We start from the raw sequence: 12,377 nt of genomic DNA, 5'->3' as shown, positions 1-12,377 counted from the left end.
ACAGAATCCACATGTGACTCATTTTATGAAGTCTGGCTTCCTTTAAATAGGAACACATAAATAAACACATACACATTATGCAAAGGATCAGAAGCACATAATATTTTAAGATTGTTTCCCTTAAATTCAGTTGGCACAAAATAAATAAATAAACAAATAAACTAAAGTTATTATGAAAGCAACGACTATTTGCACTTGTGCATGTGCATATGCCCACACTGTGTTTTAATCTATGAATCCATAAAAATCCAAGAATGATTTATTTTGCTTCAGGGACTCTTCAAAACAATCATTACATTGTGGTGACAAATAATGTCCCTATAGATTACCAGAAGGGCATGTTCAGTTTTCAGCGTGCATGTGTCTCGTGGTGTCATTATGTACATAATAGCAATACTTTACAATGTGTAATAAATCACGCAGCTCCTATGCTTGTCTGTTTTTAAAGCATGCCCTAAGTTAAATAGTGTGAAATGTGGTATTGATTCATAATTAGAAAGGAAACTAAAATTTACAGGGATGGGGTAGTTTCATCTCTAAACCAGGTTTATTGAGTAGGTTCTACAGTACATCACAGGACAGCATTCATTATAGTCTCCCCCTGAACAGAATGTGTGTAATCTGACCATCACCAAACATAGATGCTGGTTCAATGCTTTAATAGTATATAGTCCTAGTCCAGAGAGTGGTCTCAGTCTCAGCTGTACATGTGCTAGGACTGATGATGTCGCTAATGCGAGGTCTTCATCGCAGGGATGTCTGAATTACCCCTCTGTTTGACTTCTAAAAAAGAATGTTGCTCTTTAAGACATCCAAATGACTATGAAAACGGGGGGAGGAGGGTTGTGAAAGTGCAAATCAAATGAAAATAACGTTTTTAGGTGTGGGTGTGTGGGGGGATAATTAAGAGGAATAGGATTTGCTCAAAATACTGAGGTGAAAAAGTGTTCTCTAACCCCCCCACCTCCACCCACAAATTTGGAAGTTTTTCATGTTAGTGTGGACTTATTTCCATATAGAGCTCCAAAAACATTAATTATCCTCCAGTGGCATGTTTTCTTCTTCACAGAAACTATTATTTTTAAATAGCATTTAAAAGCAGAACATCTGTGAATATGTGATGTAAATTAATGAAGGGTTAGAAATATTAGATAAGATTAAATAACAGCTCTTTGATTTAACAGATTCAAATGATGAAATGAAAAGCACCTGAGGCACTTCCAAGAAGTAGATATTAATCATTGATCAAACAGATCCAATGCTTCTTCAGAGCAGGTCATAGGCATGTATAAACAATTTTCATTTGTGTTTGCATCTCTTGGATATCTACCCTATGCATGCATGTGCTTTGTGCAAGTGTGTAAAAGACACAAAAATAGTTATGTAAGTGATAATTACATTTTTGCAACAACATTTCAATGATTTTTCCACATGCCATTTGTATGGTTTTCTAAGCTTTGGGTGTGTGTGTGTGTGTATGTGTGTGTGTGTGTGTGTGTGTGTGAGAGTATATTTTTGTGCGGATGTATGAAACCAAATTGAGCAACTTAAACATAAGGATTGTTATTTTCAGAACATTTTGTATATCCAACAGCTCTTTATATACACAAAGTCCCAATCCAGTGATTCAATCGGATATGAATTGTACATCTGTGAGTTTGTTTGTGCGCACTTACATACGTGTGCACGATATTTCAACCTTTAAAACCAAAGGCCCATCAGGCAACAAAGTTCTCTTTCCTTTCTTTCCCCCTTCAAGATTTCAGAGATAACTCCATCTTAAACTGTCTTGTTTTTAGACTAACAGTGGCACTGATTGTTTGCCGGATGCTGAGAACAAACAATGTTTTATGCAGGATGAGTGGAACTAAAGATGAAACGTTAGTTAGCCGCAAGCCAGTTTCAGTTTAGACACTAGTAACCTATCGTTTCAATGGTCCTTTTGTAGAAATGGACTGGTGACGTCAAATGAACTCTATAAAGGCATAAATTCATCGTTTTGGTAAAAAAAACAATATGAGAACAGCAACCCCCTCCCAGCCCCTTAAATACATTTTCAGTCTTTTCTTTGGCATTGATATCTTCAACTGGCCAAGACGACTGGAATCCATAAAGGGAATATTTTTTTGAGCTAACAAATAATCTTGTTCAACATGTTGGAGATGTTAGAGTACAGTCACTACCAGGTGAGACAAAACTTGATCAAGAACAGACATAATTCATATTATGTTTTGAAATATTGCGGAATTGATTGAATTTGTTATTGACTGTTTATCCTAACGTGTTTCCTTAAATTTGTCTTTCGCTGACTCACAGCCAAGCATATGTGTTTTGTCTTTTGTCTTTTTAGCATGCTTGCAGTATTTGTACAAAAAAAAAATAAGCTATAATAAAATTATTTACTGTATGCAATGCATTTAGTCCAAATATGAGCTACTTTTCTGTAAACACACACACACACACACACACACACACACACACACACACACACACACACACATATATATATATATATATATATATATATATATAGGCTAAAAATAAATTAGTCTCATGCACAAATAACATACAGTATTGGTAAGTTACTGAGTGTCTGTCTGACTGTATCTGCATCATGTCTCTGTTTGTGACTCAGGTGCAGACCCACCTGGAGAGCCCATCCAAGTACCACATCCAGCAGACCCAGAGGCAGCAGGTGAAGCATTACCTGTCCAGTGCACTGGGGGCCAAGCTAAGCCCACAGGCCAGCACAGGGCCCGGCCCCAGCCAGCCCACAGAGCACGGCATGCCCCCTGGACCAGGAGCCAGCGCTCCTAATAGCCCTATGGCCCTTCTCACCCTCAACTGTGAGAAAGAGGTAGATGCAAAAGCTATGTCAATCAAATTTTGTCAAATAACATGTTATCCAATTATTGTGTCAAAATATGGTGAATACAGTGACAATATTGCAATATTTTAATTAATTCCTGTGATGGGAAAAGCTATATAAATATATATATATATATATATATATATATATATATATATATATATATATATATATATATATATATATATATATATATATATATATATATATACAGTACATACATATATACATACACATACACACACACCCACACACACACATATATATATATATATATATATATATATATATATATATTTTTTTTTTTATTCCTGTGATGGAATATGCATTTTCAGCATCATTACTCCAATCTTCACAGTCAAATTATCATTCAGAAATCACTCTAATATGCTGATTAGGTGATTAAGAAACACTTCTTAGTATCACTGTTGTGCTGCTTAGTATATTTGTGGAGACCATGATAATTTTTCAGCATAGTTTAATGAATAAAGGCTACAAACACAGCATTCAGAAGTAGAATGGAAATATAAATATTTCATTACATTATAAATGTCCTTACTGTCACTTGATTAATACAATTTTTATTTTCTTAAAAATATGACACTGCCCAAATGTTTGAATGATAATGTACATCACTCTACCAAGGCTGAAAATGAGTATTAAGTAACTGCATGCTGAGGCCTGTTAGACATCGAAAAAGCAAGTTATTTTAAGTTGCACAACTAAAAAGTTTCTCATTTCTTCGGATAGTTCCTGCTTTTTTCTGTGACTGATTGATGACGGCGTAGTAGAGCCTTTGATCTAAAGTACATCAGTGCTGTAAGGGTTACTAGGAAAGTAAAAATTGCCAGCTAGGAAACAAATCAGAGAAGTTCTTAGAAATTATTCATGTATGTGGCACATGATCATCTTTCTTTTTTTTTTTTTTTTATTGTCAATAACTAGTTTAACTTTTTATTTTTTATTAAAAGCATTTTTTGCCAGGGTATGACTTCATTACTAATGAAAGCGATGTAACCACATTATGCCCTTGCTTTATATAATATTTGAATTGTTACAGATGGACGATGTAATTGAAGACATCATAAGTTTGGAATCAAGCTACAATGATGACATTCTAGGATTCATGGATGCAGGACTTCAAATGACTAATACGGTAAAGGACTAATATATGATCAGGATTGTAGTGTATCATGCACATTTATGTTCACATGCACTGAAATCTTTGTGTTTATGGTTTATCATTTTTCAGATTCCAGTTTCTTCAAACCTGTTGGACATGTACAACAATCATGCTCTTCCTCCAACTGGGGTTACCATTAACAACTCCTGCTCATCTAACCTGCCGGCCGTCAAAAGGGAATTATCCGGTAAAATTACATTATCTTATAATTAATGCTTATGAAAACTTTTAGTTACCATGCCAGAACCCACTATACTAAGGAATAGTAAAAGTATCCATATTGTGTGCAGTTCGAATGCAAAATATCTATGAAAAGTATATTGTATTAAATAGTTACCCCAGCACCTGGCATGATGCACATAATGGACAAGCCTGGATCATGTGGCACGTTTGACACTTATCAAAGGCCTGAAGGCTTTCCAGTAGGTATGTTTCCCTTTCCTCAGCCTCTGAAGGCACTAAGCATGAAAAAAGAGATTTGTGAGACTGTACATTTATGTCCAGAACATATTATTCCATTACCTTTCATAAGTCAACAAGTTTTACATTTGAAATTACATTTACATACATATTAAATCAACACAGTCTAAAGACTAAAAGAAAGACAAGACAGTAAATGCACACAATATGGACACTTGATTGATAAACATGCTCCACACAAACTCACATTTGAACTTAATTTTTACGTTTTTAAATACTGACAGTTTTACATGTAATTGAAAATGTTCTAATACACAGTAATGCATTAGATTACACTGGCGCACTAGCGATGCAAATGTGAACTCTGCCTTTTTGTAAAGTTTTATAGCTTTGATTTTAAAACCGTGAAGTTATGTAATTATGAAGAAAGTTGTTTCAGTTAATATAATTATGTATTTCAGAAGCAGAGGTCAGAGCCTTGGTAAAAGAGAGACAAAAGAAAGACAACCACAACCTCAGTGAGTCTGATGATTAGATATTTGTTTGCATGAACACTTTTTGGGATATTTGTAAATGGCAAGTGTAATATAATAGAATATTAATTATAATAATATCTAATCTTTATTGGCTTTTCCATCCATACAGTTGAAAGAAGGCGGCGTTTTAATATAAATGACAGAATTAAGGAGCTGGGGACATTAATACCCAAGTCAAATGATCCGTAAGTCTCTAAAATATAAACATTGGTTTACAATTACTTACATGCTGTATTCATACTGTAATTTCAGTCCGTTTTATACCAATATGTATAAATTTAGTGGTTGCATACAGATTAGGCATAACTGTCTGTATCTCACTTTTTTCAGAGACATGAGGTGGAATAAGGGCACCATCCTGAAAGCTTCAGTGGATTATATTAGGAAACTGCAGAAAGAGCAGCAAAAAGCAAAAGAGCTGGAAAACAGACAAAAGCGACTAGAACATGCAAATAGACATCTCCTCCTTCGTATTCAGGTAAACCAACGAATAAACAAAAGCTCACAAAACAAACTGCGATTGGTTAAAAGCTCATTTCAACTAGTCACATAATCAGTTTTTGAGGACAATGTTTCGACATGCCCTTTGACAAAACGCTTTTTTAATAAGATGGCGAAATGCCAAGTGTAACATTGCTTTGAAAGCTTATAAAGTATGCTCATGCTTCAGCTGCATGAAATTCAAAAGTTACACTCGAGTAATTGATTACGGGGAATTTCCCTCGTTTTGACACATAAGGCATTTGGTTCACAATACCCCTACTGTTTACACACAACTTTTCAAGCACACATATATTATTTATTTAGTAATGTACTACTGCATGTTATGCTAAAGTGTGTGTATTTGTCATTTCTGGTTTGTGTCCAGGAGCTTGAGATGCAAGCCCGCGCTCATGGACTTGCCGTTGTAGCCTCTCCCAGCCTTTATTCCTCCGACCTGGTTGCTCGAGCCATCAAACAAGAGCCTGGAATGGGGGACTGCACGTCTGATTTGTACCCACACCTCCCCAGTCCTGACCTGTCCCGTCCCACCACTCTGGACCTCAACAACGGCACTATCAGCTACAACGACAGCCCCACGGAAGAAGGGGAACCGGGGGTCTACGACAGCCCCAACAAGGCCTCCGCCAAGCTGGAGGACATGCTCATGGACAAAAACCTGTCTCCAGTGGGCAGCAGTGACCCCCTGCTGTCCTCCGGCTCCCCCCTCCCATCCAGCAGCAGCGGCAGCAGCAGTATGGATGAACATGAAAATGGCTGTTAGCATTGTGAACCAACATTGATGAACCAAAGTTAGATGATTAGATGTTTCTTTGTATAAAGTTATGTTATCTGAGATTACCAATGTTACATTCAGATAGTTTGCTTTCAATCCAGAACTTGTAACATGAAGAGCAAAATTACATTTCAGCACTTATCTTGTATTTTAGAATATTATATATTTTTTCATTTATCATGCTGGAGTTTAGTAGTTTTAATAGTTTGATGATTTATGAAGGATTTATATAGAACAATATGAAGAACAGCTAGAATACCCCCAATATGATTTCTGGAGTTGGCTTGATATTGTCCTCAAATGCAACTTCTTGGGTGTAATTTTCCAGTAACACATGCACAGTTCAATTCTCTTCTACTGTGCAACAGTTAATTAACCAAGAGCAACAACAAAAACACAACAACAGACATATCTACAGGAGAAACATTCACAGAGGTCTGGTAATTGTTGATGTAATGTAATTAAGGATGTCCAATCTTCAGCTATAACACTAAAATATTTTACTTTGTTCCTCATCCCACCATGAGAAAGCAGGAGTTTTGAACACTTTAAGGTGATGATACACGGCGCAACTTTGTGAGCAATGTTGCCGAGTGATGTCCCTTGGGCACTTTTCCATTGAGAATGGGCAAAAAATCTTAATGGAATAGAAGAGCGAATAGATCTGAACAATGGATGTTGATCTATCCTTAAAGAAAATATCCTTTATAATATCCTCTATAATATAATTTTTTTTTTTTTTTACTTAAACCTAGCTTAATTTTTCAGAACAGTATGTACTTTTGTACAACGTGGTGGGTATTGTGTTCAGGCACTGTTTTTAGTGATTACTGACTGTTCAATCACTTAGTGTTGGACAGTTTGGACAGGATACTAACATTATCAGTTAAAGTATTAAAAATCATGTCAAAATCGTGATTGACAAAAACATACTCATTTTGTATCACAATGATATGGTGTATCTATAATGATGAATGACTTGCTATTGAACAGCTAAAGTACAATTCTCTTACTAGTCTGATCTTTATTCTCGTCTCTTCTACTTCATCTTATACTTGTTATCAGATTTCTACTGCAATTTTTTTAAAGGTCAATAAGGTCTCAAAAATGATGAAATTTTATTTTTGGAGCAAATCATTGAAGACAGGAGTGAAATCAGATTATCTGATTCAAATCTAGTAGTATTATTGTATTTATATCCATTGTTTTTTTAAGACTTATGAAGACATAATTTCATGATGTTGTGAAACATAATACATTTTTCTCATCATAACAGAGACTTTGTTAATAAGAAAATTGTTTATTATACACGTGCATGTATTACATCCAACACGTCAAGCAGACTTTTAATATTTTTAATAAATGATTTAATTATAAACCGAAATGTCCCTTTATCAAATATGAAATGATGGGAAAGAAACCCTTAAACACAACTAAAGAAAAATCTTCACTTATCAAGTCAGCCTTCTTCTAATCATTGCCATTTACAAAAAAGGCAATTATAGTAATGAGAAGCAATTGTTTTAAATGTAAAACACTTAAATGCCCATAATGCATACAAAATAAAAAGGAAACAAAATCTATCATAGAAAAATACATACGTATAAATTGTTAAAGCTAAGAGGCTCCCCCATGTAAACATTGGCTGAGGTCTCACTGAAGTGAACCAGTGCTCAGTTCATCGCACCACTTCTTGTATGCTCGGAACAGAATGCCTTCATCAGTGTCGTTGAAGATTTCTAAGTCAGGAATGTGGAAAGAATATTTACTTTTTCTAAATCATGTGACTAAAACTTTACAAAATATGTTAAAAATCATTTTTGGGTGCTTTTTAGCATGTTAACTTTAAAGGAAAACGCCACCGTTTTTCCATATTCCACTATATTCTTCCCTCAACTTAGAGGAGTTGATACGTACCTCTTTCGTCTCAGTGCATGCACTCAATCGCTGTAGTGCATGTTGCCACTATGCTAGTGTTTAGCTTAGCACCATTCATTCCTTAGGATCTAAACTGGGATGAATTTAGAAGCTACCAAACACATTTTTTTTCACCATACTTAACTGTGTAACTACTCATGTACATGGAAGTGTTTGGTGGCTTCTAAATTCATCCCTGTTTGGATCCTAACGAATGAATGGAGCTAAGCTAAACGCTAGCATAGTGGCATTGCGCGCTATAGGGATTGAGTGCACGCACTGAGACGAGAGAGGTAGGTATCAACTCATCTACGTTGAGGGAAGAACATAGTGGAATATGAAAACTGTGGCAATTTCCTTTAAGATTCAAATATATTACCTGCTCTTCCGAGGCCTGTTGGTAAAGGCATTCTCACAAGCCCTCCGGAGTGCTGTAGTCTGTCACACAGAGATTTCTGAACCAGAGCAAAGGTGCAGTCTTGATGCCACACTGGCAACTCCAGTCCCAGCATGCAACAGACGATCCTGAACTTCTCCTGCTCTGTGAGCAACCCCATCTCACACGCCACATACACCATGTAGGACATATCGATGTTTACTGCCTCACCATGGAGTAAAGCTGGTAGGACTTTCTAAAAAAAAAAAAGGAAGATTAAATATTTCACATGCGGTTATTGCTGCATTTTGCATGTACTGTGTGCAAAGGCATTTTAACTTGGAGAGAAGCATCTAATTCTGAGATCAGTTTTCAGACAGTAAACATAGCAAAAATAATCTCGCACAAGGAGAGAATATTAAAAGCCTTGAGGCGAAACCGATCAATCTTCAGTGAAAGACTGTAATTTTTCACCCCACCCAACCCTCTGGAAATATTAGAATGTGCAGCTGATGAAGTAATGATACCATCTCTAGCTCTGGGCTGATCAGGTGACCGAAGTCGACCAGTCTGTCAAGATCATCCTCCCACAGGTTTGGGGCCAGTTCTTCTAACATTGTTTCTATGGCGACACGTGTAGAAACAGAAGCAGGGTTAATGCGGTCGTCTTCTAGAACTAAACCGGACTGGAACTTGGAGTCTAAAAGGAACTGCCCCTGTGCTTCCAGAAGTTCAAACAGCCCTCTGTGCTTCATCAGGGCCATCTAGAACACACATATAAAAATAAATAATAAAGACAAATAATAATTAAAACACAGCCCTGCATTTTGAAAGAAATTCTGCTGATTTGAAAAAAGGCTTAATACTACATAATTTGAATATGCTAAGTAAAAAAAAAAATATCATCAATATATATTCAAATACTACATTTAATTTCAGAACATAAACACAATTGCAAACACGTTACTTTTAATTTTCTGTCACTGTTTGGATTTAGTAAAACACCCACAGATTTAGCAGAAAAAAAGAGGCCTTGTTTGCATTTTTCCTCCATTACTGGCCATATTTAGAACTTTGAAATCAGGATTAGACATATAAAACGTCTTTAGAATTATTCATACATGTTAAAATTGACTGAGATTTGAATTAATAGTTCTAACCTGGTTCAGAGACAAGATAAGAATTATGTCGGTTGCACTTTATTTTACAGTACGTGTACTAACATGTAATTATAGTGTACTTACAGTGCATTTATCTTAGAAAGTTCTGGTAATACAAGGTAACTACATGGGGTAGGGTTAGGTTTAGGGGTAGGTTCAAGGTTAGTACCTAGTTATTACATAGTTATTGTAATTACTATAATAAGTACATAGTATGTACATGAGGAACAGGACTGTAAAATAAAGTGCTACCATTATGTCTTAGTGGCGGTTTTTCTAGTAATTAAGGGATAATACAAGACTTCTTCACCTTACAAATTGTTATCGAAAGCAAAAATGCTATGGGTAACACTTTAGTATGGGGTCCAATTCACACTAATAACTACTTGCGTATTAGCATGTCTATTATTAACATATTGGCTGTTTATTAGTGCTTATAAAGAACATATAATGCATGACATCCATAATCCTACCCAATACCCTAAACTTAACAACTACCTTATAAACTATTAATAAGCAGCAAATAAGGGGTTAATTGAGGCGAAAGTCACAGTTAATGGTTAGTTAATAGTGATAATTGGACCCTAAAATAATATATATAATATAATGCTATATAATGCACATCCTATTTTGTGAGAAACTGTGATTTTTGGAGTGGCATTTTTGGAATCAGCACCCCAAAATGAGCAAGAAACAAGTTTTGGATTTTATCTGGCAAATATGATGCAGAGTGGTGTAGTAATAAAGGTTTTAATAATAAATATTGCAAAAAAAGGGGAAAAAATGTACCTTCAACATTTCTGCAAGACCATTTGATATGTGTCTGCGAGAAATTGTCTGTATAAATGACCTGTCCAAGAAGGCTGCAACAGGTGCGATGTAGGTGCCTAGCTTATTCTTGCAATTTGCGAAATTCACACCCGTCTTTGCTCCGACACTAGCATCGATGTATGACAAAAGGGTAGTGGGAACGCGAATGTATGGAGTGCGCCTTCTGTAGAGGGATGCTGCGAGACCCACGATATCCAGGCAGACCCCACCTCCGATGGCGATGATGGGCTCGTTGCGCCGATCGATGCCAAACTGGTGGACTTCCTCCAGGATCTTCAGGGCCATTTCCATGGACTTGTTCTCCTCTGTCGTGGGCAGGGGCAGGATCCGGTACAGGACGTGTCTGGCTTTGAGGTAGTCAGTGACCTGAGAACCATAGATATTGTATACTACCTCATCCATGACTATGAAACGTTTTAAGGGCTTGGTGCTGGAATGCACGGCCTCAAGCTGCTGAGTGTCTCTGATGTGGCCCAAAAGCAGAGTGTCATTGCTTGGGTCAAGAAGGTTTTTGGTCTGAATAACTGTATATGTGAAGGTGACGGGGGTGACCACTGTCCAGGTGGTGCCACTAGAGGAGGTGCTTTCATAACTGCAACATATAAAGCTCATGACTCATTTTGTGTGTCAGATTATATATCACCAAAAAATATATAATCTGCAATATTTCTGTTTTCAAACTAATAAAATCTATATTTACAAAGTTTATTGAAGCAGTTTGGCTGAATATATTTTATATTTTCTAATACTTTAATCAAATCTACAATATTTAAGCAGTTTGGCTGAAAATATGTTTTATTTTCTAATAACCGATTACATTTTTGTCTAATATTTAGGAGTAAAAAGCCCCATGGATATTTAGCAACACAAACTACTATAGCACTTTGCTGTAATACTGATACAACCTGTTTTGTATAAGCTGATGATTGTATTAAATATGTAAAGTGAGCTCATATTTGATGAATCTTGTCTCACCGGATAATTAGTTTGAAGAAACGGATGAATTAAAATTGTAGCTCTACTAGTATGTCCATTTACCAATAGCAAAATTATACACTTGTCATAACTTTCTACACATACAGTAAAAAGCTATAAAATGCTGAAAATAATTGACATTATAATGTATAAAAAAAAAATCAAATCTTGATCACTTAATCCATCCAATTAAATATATTCGTGTTAAATGTATACATATGTTTAATTTTAATACATTATACATGAGATAAAAACACATCATCAAGACATGCAAATCCATGTATTTGATGTTTCTAAGTGGGTCAAAAAAAAACTGATTACAGATAGGTGCAGATTCTTGGGACAGTATGAGTTAAACTCCTTAAATGCAACTTGATTAAGCCTGACTTTAATAAAAACCAGTTAATTTCATTGTTTCCATATAAAACACATCTGACAACTTATTTTTATAAATAAAATAATGTCAAGTTATCTATAAATGTATTTATTGATTTATACGCACATTTTGGCAGCTGACACTCGTCCTTTTATTCCTTGCTTCACACTTTGCCCTGCTTTGCGTCTCCACGTCCCCTTCACCTGAACCAGGCTGAATACGGTTTCCTTCTGTCTCTTGAGGTTTTCCATCGTCGAGTTCTCCAGAGATGGCTGGCGAATCTCAGGTGTATTAACTGTTAAAGGTTCTTCAGCTCTCTCCATATATGAAGCGTCAATAAATAATGGCACGAGACGCATCAGCAGGAATCTGGAGGAGCTTGGGCGGAAAACTTATGAAAGTTCTCCCTCTGCAAAACCGTGCTGTCTCACATATTTTTCAACTTACACAACTCACAT

The 12,377-nt window shown here is 35.9% G+C and overlaps 2 protein-coding genes across 2 annotated transcripts; one reads left to right on the top strand and one right to left on the bottom strand.

Annotated features, from left to right (window-relative positions):
• Positions 1 to 2,641: 2,641 nt before the first annotated feature.
• mitfa (melanocyte inducing transcription factor a) lies at positions 2,642 to 7,288 on the top strand. The gene is made up of 8 exons (XM_052559776.1): positions 2,642 to 2,857; positions 3,930 to 4,025; positions 4,122 to 4,239; positions 4,386 to 4,478; positions 4,934 to 4,990; positions 5,118 to 5,193; positions 5,339 to 5,486; positions 5,877 to 7,288. Exons 1-8 carry the CDS (start codon positions 2,786 to 2,788, stop codon positions 6,270 to 6,272), a joined length of 1,056 nt encoding a protein of 351 aa, XP_052415736.1. The 5' UTR covers positions 2,642 to 2,785; the 3' UTR covers positions 6,273 to 7,288.
• A 290-nt stretch (positions 7,289 to 7,578) lies between these two features.
• LOC127960180 (2-epi-5-epi-valiolone synthase-like) lies at positions 7,579 to 12,370 on the bottom strand. Its single transcript, XM_052559775.1, has 5 exons — positions 12,046 to 12,370; positions 10,527 to 11,160; positions 9,105 to 9,341; positions 8,581 to 8,833; positions 7,579 to 8,023 (listed from the first exon to the last, which is right to left on the bottom strand). The coding sequence occupies exons 1-5, from the start codon at positions 12,276 to 12,278 to the stop codon at positions 7,938 to 7,940; spliced, it is 1,443 nt and encodes a 480-aa protein (XP_052415735.1). The 5' UTR covers positions 12,279 to 12,370; the 3' UTR covers positions 7,579 to 7,937.
• Between the last annotated feature and the right edge of the window lie 7 nt (positions 12,371 to 12,377).

Source organism: Carassius gibelio, chromosome B6 (genome assembly GCF_023724105.1).
Source record: "Carassius gibelio isolate Cgi1373 ecotype wild population from Czech Republic chromosome B6, carGib1.2-hapl.c, whole genome shotgun sequence".
Classification (NCBI taxonomy): Eukaryota; Metazoa; Chordata; class Actinopteri; order Cypriniformes; family Cyprinidae; genus Carassius; species Carassius gibelio.
This window is presented reverse-complemented; position numbering and strand designations above follow the sequence as displayed.